Here is a 21,917-nt window from a genome sequence, read left to right as displayed (position 1 = left end):
GGAACAAAAAAGGGACACGCGGTGTCCAAACAGACTTTAGCAAGATGGATTGGCCTGGCGATTCAGTTCTGCCATTCAAAAGCAGGAAAGCCGCTCCACACCAGGGTGAGAGCCCACTCTACAAGATCGGTAGCCACTTCAGCTGCACTCTTTGCAGGTGTACCACTACATAGCATCTGTAGAGCAGCGACATGGTCCAGCCAACACACATTTACAAGACATTACTGTCTAGAGGAGACTAACCAGGTCGATACAGCAGTGGGACAAGCAGTGCTGAGGCATCTATTTCGTTAAGGTGAGCCTCTTACACATCCCACCACCACACTCGAGGTATGGTCATTAATGGTTCTTATACTGTGTTAACGTGTCGTTTTCTCCATAATAATAGCATAAATTGTGTCAGGATTTCTTGCCACACACCTTTTATTGCTCTTATATTCGGATGTTTATGAATATAAATATAATTATATGTAAGTGCATATTTAAAACTGAACTAATGTGAATCACATCACGTATAGAATTACGATGGAATTACAGTCAATGTAATTCAGTAAGTAAGAAAACATTACTGCTCGTTACTCTGATTCAAGCATGTGAATCTATGAAAGATCCAATACTGGAGAAGAAAATTAGTTACTTACCTGTAACTGCAGTTCTCCAGTATTGGTATCTTTCATAGATTCACATGCGACCCACCCTCCTCCCCTCAGAGGCTCCCCTATTATACAGATATTAAACTTCACACTCCTACTAGAAAATCTGAGGGAATTCAGCCTCTGTTGGGAGTGTTTGGGAGGGGCTGAATCCTGATTGGTTGATACTCAAGTTTGGGTCTTTTCACAAAACAAAGTGGATAGACTGTAAAATACCCTATGAGGCCTACTAGGGCCTACTGGTTTTACTTTTACTGACTTACTGCTTTTTATATATTTAAGTTTACCGTGAGGCTCCCACCTCGACGACGGGGATGATTCAAGCATGTGAATCTATGAAAGATACCAATACTGGAGAACTGCAGTTACAGGTAAGTAACTAATTTTCTTCCCATATATGATCTGGACTCCGCGGGTGGGGGTTGCCGTCGATGATGCGGAGTACCAGCTTCCAGAAATTTGCGTCAGGTGGTGGGGGGGGGGGCTCGATGCCGAAAAATGTTTAGAAGGGGGGGCTCAGTATAAAAAAGTTTGAAGACCTCTGCCCTAAGGTGTCCTGAGCTGAGGTGACCCCTGCCTTTAGAAATCCTCCATCTTAGTTTTGGAGGATTCCCCCAATAGGATTAGGGATGTGACCCCCTCCCCACAGGGAGGAGGCACAAAGAGGGTGTAGCCACCCTCAAGGGCAGTAGCCATTGGCTACTGCCCTCCCAGACCTAAACACACACCTAAATCTAGTATTTAGGGGCACCCCAGAACCTAAGAAATCAGATTCCTGCAACCTGCAGAAACAAGAAGGACTGCTGACCACAAGCTAATCTTTACTTACCTTCCCCAGGAACTGTTGATTTTTGCACTGTCTACTTTTAAAATAGCTTATTGCCATTTTAAGAAAGACTGTATATGATATTGCTTTTATTCAAAGTTCCTAACTCACCTGTGTGAAGTACCTTGCATTTTATGTGTTTGCTTCAAATCTTGAACCTGTGGTTCTTAAAATAAACTAAGAAAATGTATTTTTCTATATAAAAACCTATTGGCCTGGAGTAAGTCTTTGAGTGTGTGTTCCTCATTTATTGCCTGTGTGTGTACAACAAATGCTTAACACTACCCTCTGATAAGCCTACTGCTTGACCACACTACCACAAAACAGAGCATTAGAATGATCTAATTTTGCCACTATCTTACCTCTAAGGGGAACCCTTGGACTCTGTGCACACTATTTCTTACTTTGAAATAGTATATACAGAGTGAACTTCCTACAGAGCTCTAATGTATTATGTTGATAGAACAAAACTAAACATCTTTTCGTTGCTTTTCAACAAACACATAAAGAAAACCCTCTCTCTAAACAAGGATTAGCTAGATGAATTGTTAAATGCATCCAAACATGTTACATTAAAGCTAAAAGGCAACTTTTAATAACACCTAAAGCATATTCCACTAGGAAAAAAGGTCCTTCCATGGGTTTTTTAGGTAACATACCAATGGCAGACATATGTAAAGCTGCCACATGGTCCACTCCACATACATTTACTAAACTTTAATGTAGGGATGTATTTTCTAAACAGGCCAATGTTGGTCAAGCTGTACTTAAAACTTTATTTCAAACTACTTAGTCTATGCATAGCATGTGTATCTGCAGCTACACATGCCATTGAACGGAAAATGTCACTTACCCAGTGTATATCTGTTCGTGGCATGTAGTGCTGCAGATTCACATGCACCCTCCCTCCTCCCCGGAAGCCTGTAGTCGTTGCAGTATTTATTTGTGTACATATGTATGCTAGTTTTTTACATTTGCATGGACATCCTATCTACTTACTACATTTACTTGTACATTTGTATTCTTTCACTCTATCACTGCTTTCTACACCCTTCTGTGGGAAAACAATCTAACAAAGGAGTTGATGCCCATGCGCAATATCACCCAAGGGAGGAGTCATTCGATCCCGTGATTCGAAAAAAATACTTCTTTGAAGAAAAACAACTTGTAACACTCCGAGCCCAACACTAGATGGCGGAACCTATGCATAGCATGTGAATCTGCAGCACTACATGCCACAAACAGATGTACACTGGGTAAGTGACATTTTCGATATATATCACTTACCTTATTTGTCTTTACCTACATGGTAAAGACATCTGCATGGTAAAGGCAAAAAAAGGGTGTGGTATAGGCATGTGTGGTAAAAGTATGCATTGTAATGTTATACAACCAGCCTGTTGAAGTGTAAGTAAGGATGGGCCCAGCTCCACTCTCTCATCCTGCCAGTGATCGCCCATCATGGCACACCTAAGCTCTCTATTGTGTGTTTTAGTCTAGGAGCAATACACAAAGCGCTTTTCACTACCAGGATGTATAAAACTTAAAAGCATATGTCCTACTTTTTAAATACACTGCATCGTGCCCTCTGGGCTGACTACGGCCTAACCTCGGGGTGACTCATGTGTATTCAAAAGGAAGGTTTGGCAAAGATTTATTTTACCATTCGGAAATGGCAGGTTAAAAACTGCACATACAGGCTGCAATGACATGCCTGAGAAATATTTAAAGGGCTAATTAAGTGGATGGCGCAATAGGTGCTGCAGGCCCACTTGTAGCATTAAATTTACAGGCCCTGGGTACATGTAGTACCTCTTTACTAGGGACTTATAAATAAATTAAATCTGCCAGTTGGGGATAAGAAATGCTCCTGTAAGATGAAAAAACAAGAGGTGAAATCTATTCTCCATGAGGGTGAAAAAAGTTCAGCTGCATTAATCGATTCAAACATACTGTTCAGACAGCAAAGAAGAGCAGTAGTATTATGTCATCAAAGATGGCTATAAGCTACCTCTTTAAGACCTGAGGTCTAATAAAATACTGCACATGGCTTTTCACTAAGAATGGTTATTCAGAAAGCAAGTAGTGATGCGCTCCAGGGAATCAAGGTGAACACAGAAACTGCCAGATCACTTGTACCTGTACAACAATGTAGACCTCAATTCTTTTGTGGATGAGGCAGACTTCCATCATACCAATACTCATTCCAGACTTGAAGATACTCACCTCATCAATCCCAGCCATGCCACCAAGACTATGCCCCACGTCAACAGCCATATTCCTTTAGATAAAGCAGCATCCATACTCCTACCATGGAGGTGTAAACCACAGCAAAAAAAGGCCATGTCACTGACAATCTTCTGGTACCAGATTCTGAAGAATGCAGTTTAACAACATTAGGCTTTGTAGCGGGGAGAATACAGCAACTGGAAGGCAATCACTGTGGACAGATGGGTCCTAGACATTATCCAGTACAGTCACATGTTGGAATTTAGTCAACATCACTCAACAGTGCCACCTCCCGGAATAAAGCACAAACACCTACACTTGTTGAAGGCATACATTCAAACTATGCAACGGAAGAAGGCTATAGAAATATTTCCAAAACACAATAAAAATTTGGAATTCCTATGATACATTCTAGTAAAAAAAGAAGACTGTAAAAGAATGGAGGCCCATACTAAATTTACACCAGCTCAACTTATATCTGAAAACCAAACATTCAGAATGGTTAAACTCCAGAACTTCTACCCCTCATCATGAACAACGAATACATGGCATCATTGGATATCAAAGATGTGTATTTTCATATTCCCATTCACAGAAAGCTTCAAAAAGTCCTACTCTTCTAGGTCAATTCCGAGTACTTCCCTTCAGACTGTGATCCGAAGTCTACCAAAAACTCTATTAAAACCTATATTGAGCTATTCAGCCTTCAGCTAAATGAAAGTAAGTCATTCTTGCTTCAAACAAGAATTCATTTCTCAGGTGCTATAATAGATCAAACACCTGCAAAAGCATTTCTGTCACTGGACACACAACTAGGTGTTTCAGCATTGGCATAGCAAATACTCAAAAACAAAAACAAATAATAGTATGCCTCCTCAAGACATTACTGGACATGATGTCTTCCACTATAATGCTAATACCGCACTGCAAACTTCACAGACCTATACAAGAACAGCTGGACAAGCACCGGGCACAGGTATCTGGTTCCATCAAGGAGAGAGTAATCGTAACAACAAAAAAGAAACAAGCAGTTCTCTGGTGGATATCTCAGGTGTACATATGCATAGGACTTGTATTCGTTCAACCAAAACCCTGCCTAGTGGTCACTACTGATGACTTAATGGAAGGGTAAAGAGCACGCCTTCAAGAATTATCAACAAAAGGGCTTTGAGTACTGCAAGAAAAGAGCCTACATACAAATGTTCTTGAACTTGGAGCAGTCAGAAGAGCATAAATATTGTCTTCTCTCCCACTCATCTCCACCTCCAACACCTCCATGATGTTCTACATCCAGAAACCAGGTTGAATGTGCTCCCAAATTCTATCAAGCGAGGCACAAAAACGTAGGCATTTGTGATCCACAATGGAATAAACCTAGCACCAGAACATCTGCCTAGCACCAGCAACGACCAGGTGGATTACCTCAGCAGAGCACTGCAATACTGCCCTGAGTGGGACCTGAAGGACAGGGTACTGAAACAAATATTTCAGACCTGGGGAAAACCAAACAGATCTGTTTGCAACAAAGGGCAACAAGAAATCCTGCCACTATGCAATCAGACACCCACAACTACATTCCAAGGAAAATGCTATTTTGACAGGGTGATGCAAGATGTTTGCCTATGCTTTTCTATCAGTTTCCCTTCTACCCAAGCTGATAGCAAAAATTCTAAGAAAACTCTGCACGCTGATTCTCAAACCGCCCTGATGACCAAGACAGTGCTGGTTTTTTGACCTCATGCAAATAACACAAGGCCAACCCATTTGGTTGGAATACTCAGCCAACCATCTGTCCAGATGCTGTGGTGAAAATACTTCACCTCAGCCCACAATCCCTGAAATTGACAGTCTAGGTCTTGAGCACCATTAATTTAGACACTATAGCACAAGCTTGAGCTGACTTAACAGTTATATACAGCAAAATAGATTTCACCCTTTTAAAGTACAAGCCTGTGAGATACTGTTTTATCTGTTTCATTCAGTTATATCTGGGCTGACATGCATCAATCAGAATTCACCTGGCAGCCATCTCACCTTTCACATGCACACAGAATGCAACATCTATATTATCACACAGTTGTTAAAGAGGTCTTAAAAGGTTTATTCAGAGAATTCCCCCAGACTCGAGCAATTTCAATCATCTTGGAACTAAATACTGTACTTTCACAACTGATGTTGACTCAGTTTGAGCCTATTTATAAAACCCCCTTAAAATTCCTAACCTGGAAAATTGTGTTTCTTCTGGCAGTAACAGTGAGAAGAGTCACTGAGATCCAAGCATTCACTGTTATGGAACCTATCTTATATTTTTTTCTAAGGACGACTTAGTGTTAAGAACAAATCCCAAATTGTTTCCTAAAGTATCAACTTAGTTTCATCTAAAATAGCCAGTTATCCTTAAAGCATTTTCTAGGAAAATGCCACTGTTGGCATGGTTACCCCCCCCCCCCCACACACACACACACACTTTTTGCCTAGTGTTGATGCCAACTTTGATTGCAGGTGTGCTGGGACCCTGCTAACTAGGTCCTACCACCAGTGTTCTTTCCCTAAAACTGTACCTTTGTTTCCACAATTGGCACAACCCTGGCATACAGATATGGCCCATGGAAAAGGTACCCCAGGTACCAAGGGCCCTGTAGCCAGGGAAGGTCTCTAAGGGCTGCAGCATGTATTATGCCACCCTAAGGGACCCCCACTCAGTATATGCACACTGCCTCACAGCTTGTGTGTGCTGGTGGGGAGAAAAGACAAAGTCGACATGGCACTCCCCTCAGGGTGCCATTCCCACAAACGACTGCCTGTGGCATAGGCCAGTCACCCCTTTAGCAGGCCTTACAGCCCTAAGGCAGGGTGCACTATACCACAGGTGAGGGCATAGCAGTATGAGCAATATGCCCCTTTAGTGTCTGAGTCAATTCTTAGGCATTGTAAGTGCAGTGTAGCCATATTGAGTATATGGTCTGGGAGTTTGTCATCACGAACTCCACAGCTCCATAATGGCCTCACTGAATACTGGAAGTTTGGTATCAAACTTCTCAGCACAATAAACCCACACTGACGCCAGTGTGGGATTCATTGAAAAATGCACACAAAGGGCATCTTAGAGATGTCCTGTTTATGTTAGCCAAACTGCTAGTGTAGGACTGACCGGTCTGTGCCAGCCTGCCACTTTCAGATGAGTTTCTGACCACATGCGGTGAGTGCCTTTGTGCACTCTGTGGTCAGAAACAAAGCCTGTCCTTCACACCTCCCCCTGCAGGAAGTGTAACACCTGGCGGTGAGCCTCAAAGGCTTAGGCCTCACGTTACACTGCCCAAGGGCACTCCAGCTACTGGAGATGCCCACCCCCCTGGACGCAGCCCCACTTTTGGCGGCAAGTCCGGACGGAAAATTAGAGAAAACAAGGAGGAGTCACCACCTCAGCCAGGTCCACCCCTAAGGTGTCCAGAGCTTAAGTGACCCCCTCCTTGCAGAATCCTCCTTCTTGGTTTGGTGGACAGGGACCAATAGGGATAGGAATGTGCCCACCCTCCCCAAAGGGAGGGGGCACAAGGAGGGTGTAGCCACCCACAGGGACAGTAGCCTTTGGCTACTGCCCCTGACCCCGAAAACACCCTTAAATTTAGTATTTACTGGCTTCCCTGAACTCAGTTCATCAGATTCCTGATGACCTCACAAGAAGGACTGCTGAGCTGACAACCCAACAGAGAAGAGAGAGAGACAAGAATTGACTCTGCCCCAGCGCTACCGGCCTGTCTTCTGCTTCCAAAACCTGCAAAAGAAGAGTGACGCGTTCTGCAGGTCCAGCGAAACCCTGAAAAGCCTCCAGAGAACTGTCTGCATCACAGAGGACCAAGAAATTTCCATGGACAGCGGACCTGTCCAACAAGAAATAAACTGCTTCTAAAGGACTCCCACCTCACTCCAGAAGCGTGAGTCCTAAACCACTCTGCACCCAACGCCCATGGCCCGTGTCCAGGTGGCCCAGCTATCCATAGAGGATCCCCCGACAATTCCGACCAAGTGTCCACCCTGGGCTGACATCTCTCTCCCCCCCCCCCCATGACGACGCTTGCAGAGGAAATCCCGAGGGCTCCCCCGAACGAGACTGCCCATAACCCCCAGGGTCCCCTCATAGAGTTTCATTGGAAACCCTACGCCCTGTTTGCACTCTGCTCCCGGCCGCCCCTATGCCGCTGAGGATGTTGGATTGCTGCCTACTTGGGGCCCCTCCAGTGCTCTGCTAAACTACCCCTGGTATGCCCTCCGACAACGTGGGTACTTACCTGTGAGCGAACCGGAGTACCCCTGTCTCCACAGGGGCCCACGTTATTTTGGCTCTTATTTGACCTCTGCCCCAAACCAGCCCCATGTTGCTGATGCTGGGTGCTTGGGGTTACCTTTGAACCCCCAACGTGGGCTACCTACGCCCCAGGGACTAAACCTGTAAGTTTGTTACTTACCTCAGAAACTGTACTTTGTTTTCTTCCCTCAGGAACTGTTGAAAATTGCACATGTACTTTTAAAATAGTTTTTTTTTTCATTCAAAGAATACTTTATGTACTGACGATTTGATTCAAAGTCCTGAACTTAACTGTGCAAAGTACCTTTCATTTAATATACTTAACTGCAAACTGAATCTTGTGGTTCTAGAAATAAATTAACAAAAGATATTTTTCTATATAAAATCCTACTGGTTTGGAGTTAAGTCATTGAGTGTGTGTTTCTTCTATTGCTTGTGTGTGTATAACGAATGCTTAACACTACCCTCTGATAAGCCTAACTGCTCGACCACACTACCACAAATAGAGCATTAGTATTATATTTTTTGCCTCTGTCAAGCCTTTGGGGAACCACTGAAGTCTGTGCACACTATGGGGGTTATTACAACTTTGGAGGAGGTGTTGATCCGTCCCAAAAGTGACGGTAAAGTGACGGATATACCACCAGCCGTATTACGAGTCCATTATATCCTATGGAACTCGTAATACGGCTGGTGGTATATCCGTCACTTTACCGTCACTTTTGGGACGGATTAACACCTCCTCCAAAGTTGTAATAACCCCCTATATCTCATTTTAATATAGTATATACAGAGCCAGCTTCCTACACATTTTTTAAAAATATCATCCACTGCAGCCGAAAAATTCACTGATTCAATATCAAAAGATGCTCTATTTGTACAGAATTAAAGCCATGAGGAAATTCAGTCAGCTCCTAGTCTATTTCTCCGCACCAAAGAAAGGTTTCCGGGTGGCAGAACAGGATATTTCAAGATGGGCGACGGCAATAATAACTTTCTGCCATGCAAAAGCTGGAAGACGACTAATATAGAAAGTTGAACCTCATTCTGTAAGAAATATAGCTACATCATCGCCACTTTATTTGGCCGTGCCACTGATAGACAATTGTAGAGTTGCAACATGGTGGAACACGCGAAACACTACTGCCTGGAATCAGTCGCAAATAAAGATGCAGTGGTGGGCCAAACAATTCTTTGCAATTTATTTAAATAATTTGGGTCTATTTCTTTACATAACACCATCCTCGTACTGTAAAATAGATTGGAAATGTTACCACTACTTGCTGTTCTGAATCAATCATGTGCATCTATAAAAGATCCAATGCTGGATAAGAAACTGGTTTACTAACCTATAAATGTGGTTCTCCAGCTCTGGTATATTTCATAGATTCACATGTGACCCGTCCCCAGAGAAAGGCTCACCTCTGTCATTTTTTATTTGACTCTGTTTCTATTACTTGTGCTATGAAATCTGAGGTGTGAATCCTCTGGGAGTGGTGAGTCATAGAACACTCACCTCATTGGAGGAAGGTTGAACCTTTTATTATGAGGTGACTGTAGTAATAAAGTGGGCACTGGCTGAAGCCTTTACATATGTAGGTGCCTGGATTGCTAATTCAGAGTTGCGAAGGGGACATCCATTTCGGCAGTGGACAATAATTCAAGCATGTGACTATCAAAAATATCAACGTTGGAGAACTACTGTTACAGGTAAGTAACTTGTTTTTTTTCTGTTGTGCTTGTCTATTTTGGAAATGTTGGTAATTTTGGTTTCCAAGCATTTTGGTTGATCCTAGCGCACCATCATATAGTTTTGCTACTGCTTTAATGAGGATCATTCAAGTCCAGCTTTGCAGTATTCCCTTCTCCCTGTCAAATGTTCAGCTCTTCGATTCTGTGACAAAGCAGTTATCCTCGAGTGGGTTTAGTCTCCAAATCACTACTAACAACCATCTAAGTAAATATCCTGTAGCCCGTCTTTAGCATTATAACTCTTTTTCTATGGACATTAACGTTTCTTGTCCCGAGTAAGAGCCTGGTACAAATCATTGGGTTTAGGAGTCAAAACGTCAATGCTCAGTGTTTTGGACTATTACATACATTCACGAACCCTTGCTACATTTTAAAGCCTACTCCTTATTAAATGCTCAGTTTTACAGCCACCTGTATTACTCTTTCTCTAGCTACTAACCTTTTTTTTAACTGTGCACTCTTAACCTGTATTGCTCACCTGCACTGTGCCATTTTCCCCTTGGAGCACCCTACTGTTCTTCGGGACAATGTTTTGGATTATTGCTTTGAGCAATGTTTATGGATTATTCGATAGATGCAAAGTGATGATGCATAAATAATGTTTTGTCCATCAAAGTAGCATTGCTGCGGCAAAAAAGTTTTCAATAATGAGTGTTGTGTATATGCACTGTTCGACTTCCTAAAAAAACAAAAACTTCCCCATAATATGTTGATTGTGTGTGGTTTAAATAACTCCTACTTATTTCTTTAATGTTCGAAAAGTGAATCTGAAAAAACACTGTTTTCTGCAACATATGGGGCCAACTCGAGCTAGTGGAGCCACAAAGGTGCCAAAAACAAGTGCTAGCTTATCTCATTCGTTTGGCCAAACCTGGCCCTGTATTTTCATCTATTAGAGGTCATTTGGCCGCCATTGCCTCTTACAGACAGTGTTGTTCAAAGACCTTCTTTTTTCACTAGCAGTTTGATCAAAGATTACTTCCAGCACTTGATGATGGTTTTCTCCCCGTTTAAAAGGCCTTCTGTTAACATTTTCCTGGTCTTAATTAATACGCCTACCGTTTATGCCTGTTCATAAATCTGATCTTCAGTGTTTACTTTGGAAATTGTGTTATTGTAATTAGTTCAGCAGGGAGGTTTGGTGGTCTTCAAGCTTTCTGAACGTACTTTGAGGGTGTCTCGTCGTTGCAGAGTAGGCTTAATAACTCACCCTTATTTCCTTCCTTGATTTCAGTTACATTCCATCTTTTTATATACCTTCTTTCTCGGTAGAGAGCGCCCTTTGTACTTTCGATGTTAAAAGGGCAAAAGACAAAATCAACTATAGGCGAATTATAGTGTTGTTTGCAGAGGTATGATTGTTTCCATAAAATATCTTATTACTAGGTGGACCATGTCCAGTTATCATTGAATAATATAAGAAAGTGAACACGCCTTCACCTAGGAAGAGCATGGCTAGCCTACCAGAGTCAAAGCAGCAACTGCTCCTCCCTTGAGGAATGCTCTCACTCCACCATTTGTAGGGTAACCACTTGTAGGCAGTATTGCATTTATTGTTGCTCCAGGTCTGTTAGCCTACTCGATTACCCGCCCTTCATAACCTTTCCTCTGATCATTCCATTCTATGGTTTTGGTACTGACCTCCTAGGCAGGAAGTATTTTCGGGTGGTATCAAAGAGAATCCCATACTGAACATTCCATTGCCTCACTGGGACGCACAAACGTAGTCGTAAATTTTCTTAGATCATTTCACTAGTTTTCTTTCAAAATCTCCCTGAATGAGTTTGCAGAGCATGCCGGGTAGGTGAAGCACTTCTTGGAAATCCTCCAGTAGTCATGCTGGCGGTCAGCAGCGCAGAGGTGCTTCCACCGCCACACCAAAAGGACTCCACCTGCCGTATTCTGAGCAGTAATATGGCGTGGCGGTGTCCTGATGGTGGGGCGCTGACGGTGGGGGAAGCAACGGGTCCCGTTCCCTGGCGGACAACCTCCTCGCCAGACAAGGTAAGTCCATCGTCCGACACGGGAGGAGGGTGGGGGGCTGTCGTCTGCATGTGTGTATGCGTGTATGAATGCGTGTGCCTATGAATGCGTGTGTGAATGTGTGTGTTTGGGTGTTTGAATGCATGCTTAAATGCACGTGTGAGTGCGTGTTGGAATGTTTGTGTGAATGCGTGTCTGTTGCCTCGAGTGAATGAGTGTATGTATGCGTGTGAGTGAGTAAAGAAGTATGTATGCATGTGAGTGAATTAGTGTATGCGTGTGAATGTATGTATGCATGTGAGTGAATTAGTGTATGTATGCGTGTGAGTAAATGAGTGTATGTATGCGTGTGAGTAAATGAGTGTATGTATGCGTGTTGGTGAATGAGTGTATGTAAGTGTTGGTGAATTAGTGTATGTGGGGTGCTTGTGGGAGTGCGTGTATGCAGGTGGGGGAAGCAGGTGCTGACATGGAGTGCGGGGAGGGGGTGCTGACATGGAAGGAGGGACGTGGGGGCATTGTAGTTGCAAGGGGGGAGTTGGGAGAGTCGTCTGTCAGCGACAAGAAATAAATTTACTGTAGCTGGCATCCTTTTCGCCAGGGTTTTCGTGGAGGTGCTACCGCCACAGAAACCCTATTGGAAAGCCGACTCGTTATACCGCCAGCGGTCTTCAGTGAACAGCCGGGCCGGAGGTGCTGTCCTCGGGCCCGGCTGTCCTACCACCCTGGTGGTACCAGCGGGAATGTGGCGGTCTTCACCAACGGCCCATCGTGGTGAGACCGCCACCACGGCCCTGACGGCTTTCAGACAGCCAGGGTCTTAATGAGGGCCCTAGTGTCGTTCTGACTCTTTCCACTGTACATTAGAGTTTAAACTTTCCTTATGTATTTCAGTGTATTTTAACTTAAAAATAAATTTGTGATACCCCTCATGAAGAACGCAATGAAAGGCAGGGTCAATTTATTTTTTCTTATTATGGGTGCAGGAACCTCAATTTTCCCTAGTCCTCTCACTTGCATTCTTTCCTCCTTACCTTCTTTCCTTTAAACCCTCCCCCCCTTCATCCTCCTGTTGTGCCTCTGTTTTGTTTGGGGGATATATCCCTCACCTCTGTGACCATAAATGTGGTTACATTAACTCTCTCTCATTTCATAATCATAAACATTCTCAATCATAGACAAGATGTGCTGTCCTTTTACTCTGTACTTATTTGTCGTTTCCTGTTTCTTCTTGTCTTATAATTCCTTTCCTTGTATGTATTTTCCTCTGTGTTGCCAGGAACTTAAACCAGCTTTGTGATTTTTTTTTTTTTTTCTTTTTTGTTTAGTTGTCATCATTTTCGAAAAAAATTACAATTTGACCTTTATGTGCTGCAAGAGACGGAGTTGCTCTCCCCTCCTCAGTGACTACTGCTGTGGTTTCCGCCTCATTCTGGCCTGCTTTACAGTTCCACGTAAGGGATCCAGGAGCGGCTGGTGGCGCGGGGGGTAGGGATAAGCATTCAATTTATTAAATAAAAAACAAACCACATACCTTCTCCGCCGCTGCTCTGCTCCACTTGCTTCCGTCCCAACCTGGCCTGCAGCCACTCCTGAGCAGCGTCAGGATTGGCTGGAGCACCCAGCCAAGGCGCTCCCAGGCAGACTGGGAGCCTGTGCAGGCTCTCTCCAGCCGGGCTGGAGAGAGCACACTGCTCATATGTTTGGCCGGCCCGAGACAGCTGGCCAAACATTCATGTGCAGTGAGGGGGAGTGGTGAGTACTCCCCTCATTACTTGTCACCCCCGTGGCCCCGCCCCTTTAAAAGAAAACGATAATAAACTACATTTATTATCATTTTCTTGTAAAAGTTTTGCTGCTGCTGGGGGGAGAGAGGGTGACACTCCTCGGTCATAATGGAGGAGCCGTCCCTGAAGGCATCCCATTCCCTTCGTAATCATGCTGCTGTATGAAGGGGTATAGAGTGTTCCTGGACATTTATAGTGAGGAAGATGAGAACACTCCCTTTAGGAGATGGTGCTCATGCATACTCTTTTGGTATAAACAACTTTTGTGACTTTCACAATCTGCTCTGCAACAGAACTGCAGTCATAGTGTAATGTATAGCTTTCTTATGCATGCTTTTTTTCAAAATAAACAAGGGCTGCAGTAAAAATGCCAGATAGTAATTGATGGGAGGAGTTGCATGCACGCTGTATCCCCACATCTCACTTCTCCAGCTACTGTTTACTGGAATCTCTACTTCCAAATTAGTCCACACTTAATCTATAGTTCCCATAATACTGCGTCCGTTGTAGTCCTGGTTCCTGCCCATACTACTGCACACCTGAATTATTTGTTACTATGCTACCATCTGCTGCATCCATACAAGCTATACTACTGCGACACTCCATTTTCATGTATTCCTTAAATCCTTATTTACTAGGCTGATTCTCCTCCATTTCTTCATTTTATATTGTGCTGCCCTGTGACCGTACAAATCTGTTATTCTCTCCTGTTGGTGTATCCTTTCGTTTATATAGCCGGTATCACGAATAATGACTGTTGCACCTGACCCTTTTTGCATGGTCATCCCCAATCTTTTTGCCTCCTTCCTCTTAATTTTTCTGACCAGTTTTTGTTGGCTTTAGGACTCTGGGCACTTTACCACTGCTACACAGTGCTAAAGTGCATATGCTTCCTGTGTAAATTGTACTGTTGATTGGTTTATCCCTGATTGGCATATTTAATTTACTGGTAAGTCTCTAGTACAATGCACTGGAGGTGCCTTGAGCCTGTAAATCAAATGCTACAAGTGGGCCTGCAGCACTGGTTGTGTCATCCACATTAGTGCTGTTATTCTCTCCTGTTAGTGTATTCTTTCATTTATATAGCCAGTATCACGGATAATGACCTTCACAATTATGCCTCCTCTGCATCCTTGTTCAATCAAATGTACTTATTCCAATACACAGTTTTTAGATCTGTGCTGTAAGAGCTACCATTTGCTGGATCCATTTTTAGCAAATTATTTCAAGACTTCTTTTAAACTAAGGGTGAAAGTTAATGCAGATTATACACATAAATATTAACATGCAAGGGCATTTTTTATCCCTTACAGGAGATGAGCTCATATTGAATTTAGTAGTTGTAATGCATGAACCGTATGACTGATTGGCCCATAAAAGTATGCAGTAATGTGTAAAGATGATGTAATCACCCTCCTGTGAACTGGACAAGTACTTCTGGTATTGATCCAAACGAAAATTCATATTAACTACAGAAATATCACATTGAAATGGAAAGGGTTAGAATGTCAACCATATATTCTAGCCTTTGCAATAATTCCAATTTCTTTGTAAATTGCTTGGCTCACACATTATTCTAGCATATCTTGCAGTTAAACGAGACTTCTCTCCTAACTTATTAACCGTTTTGGTTTGAATTAGAACAAAACATTGGATTCCCTGTGCAAATGTAAATATTTACAGCACCAAGTAATATGTTATAGCTAAAGTTGTATTTGTATAGCCCTATTTCTATAACGCATTCAGGGCCTTAAGAGCTATTTCTCTAAAGTACATATTACTAGAAACTTTAGTGCATGCTAACTAGGTTATTTATGTGACTGTGCATCCATATATTTTCTGGTCTCTTTAAGCACATTTGAATTGTGCAAGGTCGACCAAAAGCAACACCTGTGCATCTTTGCATTGCTTTGGCACTAAACGAGTTGTTCTGGTTGAATGAGGGCTACCTATAAATTAAATTATACTTCAGTACCTTCTTAGTGGGTAGGAAGCTCTTTACTTACCTTTAACGAACTGTCATAGCACACTTCTTAAAAACTTTTTGGCACTTAGTGATAAGCCACTGGATGGCTAACGTGGCAGTTATGTTTAAAGAAGAGGATGCAGGCAGTGAAGCCTGGGGGAAATTCTAAGGTAAGGAACCTGCAACTAGAACTCTCTATCAGATAAAGATCCATAACTATACCTGATCTGCTTGCTTCTCAACCATTATTTCAAGGTTTTAAGTGCTGGCATTTAGAGTTACAAATCCCTTGCAGCCCATCGCTCCACACCTCTGAACATTGACAGTGCTCAGACATTTTTCCCATTGTGGTGCAATCTATCTATATTGACAGATGGACTCTCTAATTTATTTTACCATTCATCTAGGGCTGTGACAGCACCACAGATAGCATGAATGTCTTAAGCCATTATTGCCTCCTTCGTTAGGGTTTCTTCTCATTAGCTCTGAAACCTCCAAGAATATAGATGTCATCTTCTTTTTCTGTTCTCGGGATAATCCAGTTATGCATCAATATGCGCCGTTGTCTTCCCTTCGAGGACTTGTGTGTGGCTGTAGGAACACCTGCCCTCCCAAGTTAATGATTCCTTAGATCTAGCACCTTCTTATGTCTTTAGCTTTGTTATCAAGCTAATCCTTTTTATTCCGAACAATTTTCTCAAGCAGTATGGGACATTTACAGTGCTCGTTATTTTTCCTTGCAAGAATGGCTCTCCATGCTTGCAGCACCCTGCTTATGACCACAAGCGCTCTAAAGTACATAGGTTGTGTTAAAATGTAGGTCATGACATCAGTGCCAACCCCACATCTTTGTCTGTTCGATGAGCGCTCTACCACAATGCTCTACCTTCCCCCACCAGCCTGTTTTTCACTCTCCCTTGAGGGGCAAGTTTCAGTCCACCAACCCTCCAGGACCCAGAAGACGTCCTGTCAGTACCCCTTGATGTCTGAACGTCAGGCCTATGGTTCTTATGCTTTCTCTTCACTACACTACCATACTCTCAGACAAGCTCTTCGCAGACTTCACAAATTAATCTGCACTTTTCACCCATTCCGATGTGGGTGAGGGGGTGGATGATTAGCCACCGCACAATCCCCTTCAGTTTCCTCTACTAGTTTTCTTGACTGTCCGGAAGGAGGCAGACAGGGGTAATTGGCTGATGCATTTTCGTCACAGCTCAATACCCATCAGGCCTCTGTGATTTTATCTGGCCCACTTGTCATCTCATTTTGCTTTTTCGGAAGTTCGATTTTAAAAAATGTTCAGGAAAACGTTACCGTGCTCATTAGGGCTTTTGTGTGTTTTTAAAATTCAGTGATGGGTAGAAGTTAGGTGTGGTGAAGAGTTTTTAGTGTTCAGGATTGGATAGTGTTTAGGGTGGTGAGGGATTTTTAGGATTCAGCGATGTGTGTAGTTTAGATGTACAAAGGGGTTTGTTTGGGTTCAGGGATGGGTAGAGAGGGATGGTGAAGGATTTTAGAGGCCATGGGTGATTGGGGTTTAAGTGTGGTGATTTATTTTTTTTTAGGGATGGGTGGGGTTTGGTCATGGTTAGGGGTTTTAAGGGATCAGAAGTGGGTAGGGTTTAGGCATAGAAAGATTTTTTTTTTAGGGTTCTGGAATCTACATGTAGTGAGGAGTTTAATGGTTCATGGATGAATGGAGCCTAGGAAAAGAAAGCGCTTTTAGGGATGGGTGCAACCATTGTAATTACATTTTAACAATAAGCATGCCAAAGCCAATTTTGAACAAAAAGACATTCTATGAATTAGTTTATATGAAATTGTAAATGCCATTTATTCTGAAAATGTACTTTAAACAGTTTAGATTAAATTGTTTCCCAGTAATGGTATTCCATTAAATTGTTTTTCTATGAAATCACATACAACCCAGCCAGACAACATGTTCCTGCCATGCCTTATAGAGTACCAGCAGCCAGAGTGTGCTACAGTCCGTTTCCAAGAAATTACCTGTCTAATGTTTTGGGCGGCAAAATTAAACCTGGTGTTTCTGCACCCAGAAAATCTGTGTGGGACGACACAGGCCCACCTATATATAATTTAGCAGAATTCCATATGGGAATTTTCTCTCTGCTAAACTTGTAATTGGGACTCACTCAAGTGGTACTATTAACATTTCCCTCTTTTATTCTTTAAAATGTTGATGGGAAGTATTTACTCCAGTCTTATAAACTAGACCTTATGTTTCTCTGCTCAGGATACTTTTTGCAACCTGAATTCATTCAGGATCCTAATATTCTGGTTCGAAAGAATAACCTAGGAAAGGTCGAAATAGCGAATATTGACTTAAAATAGTCCTTTTCATATCCAAGACCTACCACACATGATGGCTTGAACGTCTTCCGAATATTTCACTCCCATTGTATCAAAGCTAAGAAAACATCAGTGACTGTACAGAGGCATGCATACGTTGCAGACTTTTCTTAGGCAGATACTTGGACTACCCCACATGTGTTCTATAAGCATGACTGATGGGATTCATCTTTCTGCAGGGGTGCAGCTTCTGGCCAGGGAGCTCGCCACAGCTCCTTTGCTTGAAGTGAGTCTGACACATGCTGCCTGAAACAACCAAACTGAAAGTTTGCCCAATGCCTGCTATGAATGGTCAATATGTTGTTTTGCTTATTCCTTCTTAAGCAACACACAACGTTTTTGTGCATATATATTATGCTAACTGTTGAAGTGATGTATTTACCACACAGAGGATGATTTCAGGTTTATAAACGGTGTATTATTTTGTAGGAATTGGAGAACTTCAAGCGAATGCAGAAGCAGGCAGTGGCCAGTCAAGGCACCACCGAAGTTCGCCTAAACAGGGCTCTTGAAGAAGCAGAGCGGTATAAAATGGAACTAAATAAACTGAAACAAAGCAGCAAGGTACGGAGCAAGGCACTTTATTGTACTGTGAATGTTACAAGCTGCATGGAGTAGCAATTGCCTTTTCTTGGCACAGATAGTTTGTAAATAAAGGATGATCCCAGTAACGAATCAATTAATTAGCTAGAATGAAACATTTGTTGAAAAAAAAAAAATGGCGGTTGGTTCACTGATATGTATTTCCTAGATGATTGACGTATGAAAGGCAATGTAAAGATAAGCGTGTCTAAGGCCTTCCTACTTGGAACTAAGAAACAGGTGCAGAGATTCCTTTTCCTCTTACCCCAAGTCATTTAAGTGGTGCAGTCGATATTTTCTGGCAGTGCACTGGAGTGCCTGGCTTAACAGATGTAAGTCCACTGGATTTGGTTGCACAGCACTGCGTCATCCTTGTTGAGGAACATATTGATATTTTTGAAGAGAACATTTTTCCACTTTGAGACTTCACATAAATATGTTTTCATTGAATAAATTGAACAGCTGGACAAAGGAAGGGCCAGGACATAATTTTGGTACATTAGGGATCTTGTCATCATTTTCTGTGACTTATCAACATCGTGACTCACCATGAACTTTGTTTTTTCATTAGACATTTAATTCAATTTTCAGAAATAACTTCTCAGTTGATACAAAACATAAAATCTACAGATCACAATGGATGGAGTATAAAGGAAACTTCCCACCATAATATCTGAAATTCTTGTACAATTTCTCCAATACCATATCTTCAAGTTCGGGGCAAACAGGAAAATTACGAGTTGTGTGATATTTTCAGTCCCTCGCAGTTTTCTTCTTGAATAGGTTCAGCTATGTCAAACCTGCCAAAATGTATAGGGTATTTGCAAAACCTGTCTCACCCTAGGGTAATTGTGGTTGTGTGGTAAATACCCCACTCTCTTCAACACAACTTGCAGTCAGGGCCACAAGATGGAAACATTATTGAACATATAAGACTGATAGTTTACAGTCGTCATAAGTGTGGTATTTTACACTAGGATGCTATTTTATCTCCACTCAGGTAAGCATATGAATTGTATCCATCTCCTAGCCAGAAACTCAAAACCTAAACATATCTGAATATTTACCCATGCATGCCTGATTGATATTTCTAACATATCTCAATTTTGACTGTTTACGGTTTTTACATCTCCTCTGGGGGCCATTGCTTCCAAAGTTAAGGTATTTTGATGAGCGTAAATCAAAGTGAAGCGAACTGCTCCAAGTTTAGCTCTCATCCATGTACATGAAATTAATTAGTTAAATGTTAATACCTAACATTGTTTATAGCGGGTTTGTTCAAATAACCCTCTTTAGTGATTGGGTATTTCTGACTGCGTATGTAATGTGTTGTAACCTGTTTCAGTGCCATCTTTAATTCTAGAAACACCACTCCGAATTATCTCTTCCTCTGTGATCATTGTTGCTGCTTTTGTGTGGTAGCAAATGACATCTTGTGTGATTTTTCGCAGTAAATAGATCCATGTTTTTTCATTTAACCCCCATAACTATGGTAAGGGCCGTCTGTGTTTAAGGAATCTAAATCTGCGCAGTGAAAAACACCAGTAAGAATCTTAAACCACACACGTGTTGCATTTCTCTATTGCTTAATTTCTGGGAATAATATATCTATCATTCCTTTCCTGCAGGATACAGCTAATCAAGAACAGAAAAAAATGGAAGAGTTGAAAATGGAAAACAAAAAGCTGGAGAAACAGAAATCGGAGTTAATGACTGGATTTAAGAAGCAGCTCAAACTAATCGACATTTTAAAGAGACAAAAAGTAGGCTCACAAATTATAATTTAACACACGGTCACCTCAGTTTCTCGTTTTTCTGAACCGCAGTGGCTCTGATTTATTTTCTAACTCTGCTACCTAATCTTAGATGTTTTGCCTTTCTTTCAGTAATATGAACGAAGCTTCTGTTTTTAATATGGGATTTAAAAAATGTTAGGCCACATTTAGCCAGAAATTACTTTTAGTGTAAAATACAAAACTAACAGTATTATTAGTTCATTCTCTTTCAGCTATGCATCAATCTGCTGATTTAGACACTTAAACACATTTTACAGACTGTTTCTCAATTCAAAGTGTTTCAGAATCTTACACGCATGTAGAAATATTCTGTAATTATGGTTCAGTGGTACTAACCATGGTAGTTGACTAGGAATACAGGTAAATAACTCGTCCTTTCAGTTGTGGATTCTTGTAGCATCAGCTGCACAGAAAGTATATTACTGCATCTGCTGGCCATGAGCTGCTCAGTAAAAGAAAGCACTTGTAAAACAATGAAGAGAAGGGGTAAATAGAACAACGGTGACTAGACAGAATGTGATTTTCATAGGAGGCAACACTAGAGTCTAATTATTGAGAAAGCCTAATGAACTCATGCAGGCAAGTTTCATGTGAAGATCTGTAAAGTTTTCACCATTGGATACACAATCCACACACAATAGCTTCCGACCATCCATTACCTGTAGTTCCATTACGAAATCTGTAAAATTATTGGCAAGAACTTCAACACTATTCACAGCAATTTGCAGGCCCTTCTTGGAGATTTGCGAGCTACGAACTGTCCTGTATTTCATGCACGTTTCTCATGGGAAGGTAGAAAAGTGCCCTCTGTTGCATACAGATAACAAGAGAGATTGAGGAAAGAAAATAAACCAGTGCTTGTAAGAACCTTGGGATGCCCAGCATTTGAGCAATACCGACAGTGGGTGCTAAGCTGGCTGAAGAATTCTAACTTTAGAGAGAAGGCAGCTGATTTTTAAGAGCTCTCCGATCCCAGTTAGGCAGTTTTACCATGCGCTGCACTTTTGTCCCAGACCTCTTTGCTACCTATTATCGGCTGCTAGGTTGGGAAAAGAACAGACTGCCAAAGCCCAGGATCCCTAAAATGCACCAGGGTGCCTGTGAGTCTTGAAGCATCAGGTTGTGTTAGCATGCCCTTTTACATTGACTCCTCCTGGCACTCGACCCTCCTGTTGCATGGGAATCTCTGTTCTCGGGTCAACACACGGCCACTGCCTGTTCATTTAGCCCATTCAACGCACGGTCTTTGTTTGCGAACAGTGGGGTTAGGCCTGCAGCTAAGCAGGGCACCAAACTGCTCAAATGTCCAGAACCTGCAGCGCCAGCCTATGGATGTGCACAATGGGTGATGTATGTGGTTATTTGTCAGAATATGAAGTCAAGAAATATCATGTTACACGAATAGTGTAGCAAAATTATTCACAACCAAAATATTGTCAAGGGTAACTATATATTTATCCAGTATTGGATCTTTCATAGATTTACATGCTTGGATCATTCCCTGTCGTCGAATTGGGAGTCCTACAGTACCTTAGGAAAGCAAGTATGTTGGAATAAACATAGGCTATAATGTTACTAGCCCTTAATCATATAGCCTATATGTTGTTTTGAAAAAAATAACCTAACTTGACCTATGACCAGTCCAGTGCCAGCAACCTCTAGAA

The 21,917-nt window shown here is 42.1% G+C and overlaps 1 protein-coding gene across 2 annotated transcripts in view; it reads left to right on the top strand.

Annotated features, from left to right (window-relative positions):
* TEX9 (testis expressed 9) overlaps positions 1-21,917 on the top strand; it is a 244,686-nt gene that overhangs the window by 210,780 nt on the left and 11,989 nt on the right. For both annotated transcript variants that reach the window (XM_069222420.1, XM_069222421.1), the window contains 2 exons: positions 18,305-18,439; positions 20,086-20,220. In XM_069222420.1, the coding sequence (XP_069078521.1) occupies positions 18,305-18,439; positions 20,086-20,220 (270 nt within the window). The remainder of the gene's footprint in view (positions 1-18,304; positions 18,440-20,085; positions 20,221-21,917) is intronic.

This window comes from Pleurodeles waltl, chromosome 3_1 (genome assembly GCF_031143425.1).
Source record: "Pleurodeles waltl isolate 20211129_DDA chromosome 3_1, aPleWal1.hap1.20221129, whole genome shotgun sequence".
Taxonomy (NCBI): domain Eukaryota; kingdom Metazoa; phylum Chordata; class Amphibia; order Caudata; family Salamandridae; genus Pleurodeles; species Pleurodeles waltl.
The sequence above is the reverse complement of the archived record's forward strand: the minus strand, read 5'-3'. Positions and strand labels throughout refer to the sequence as shown.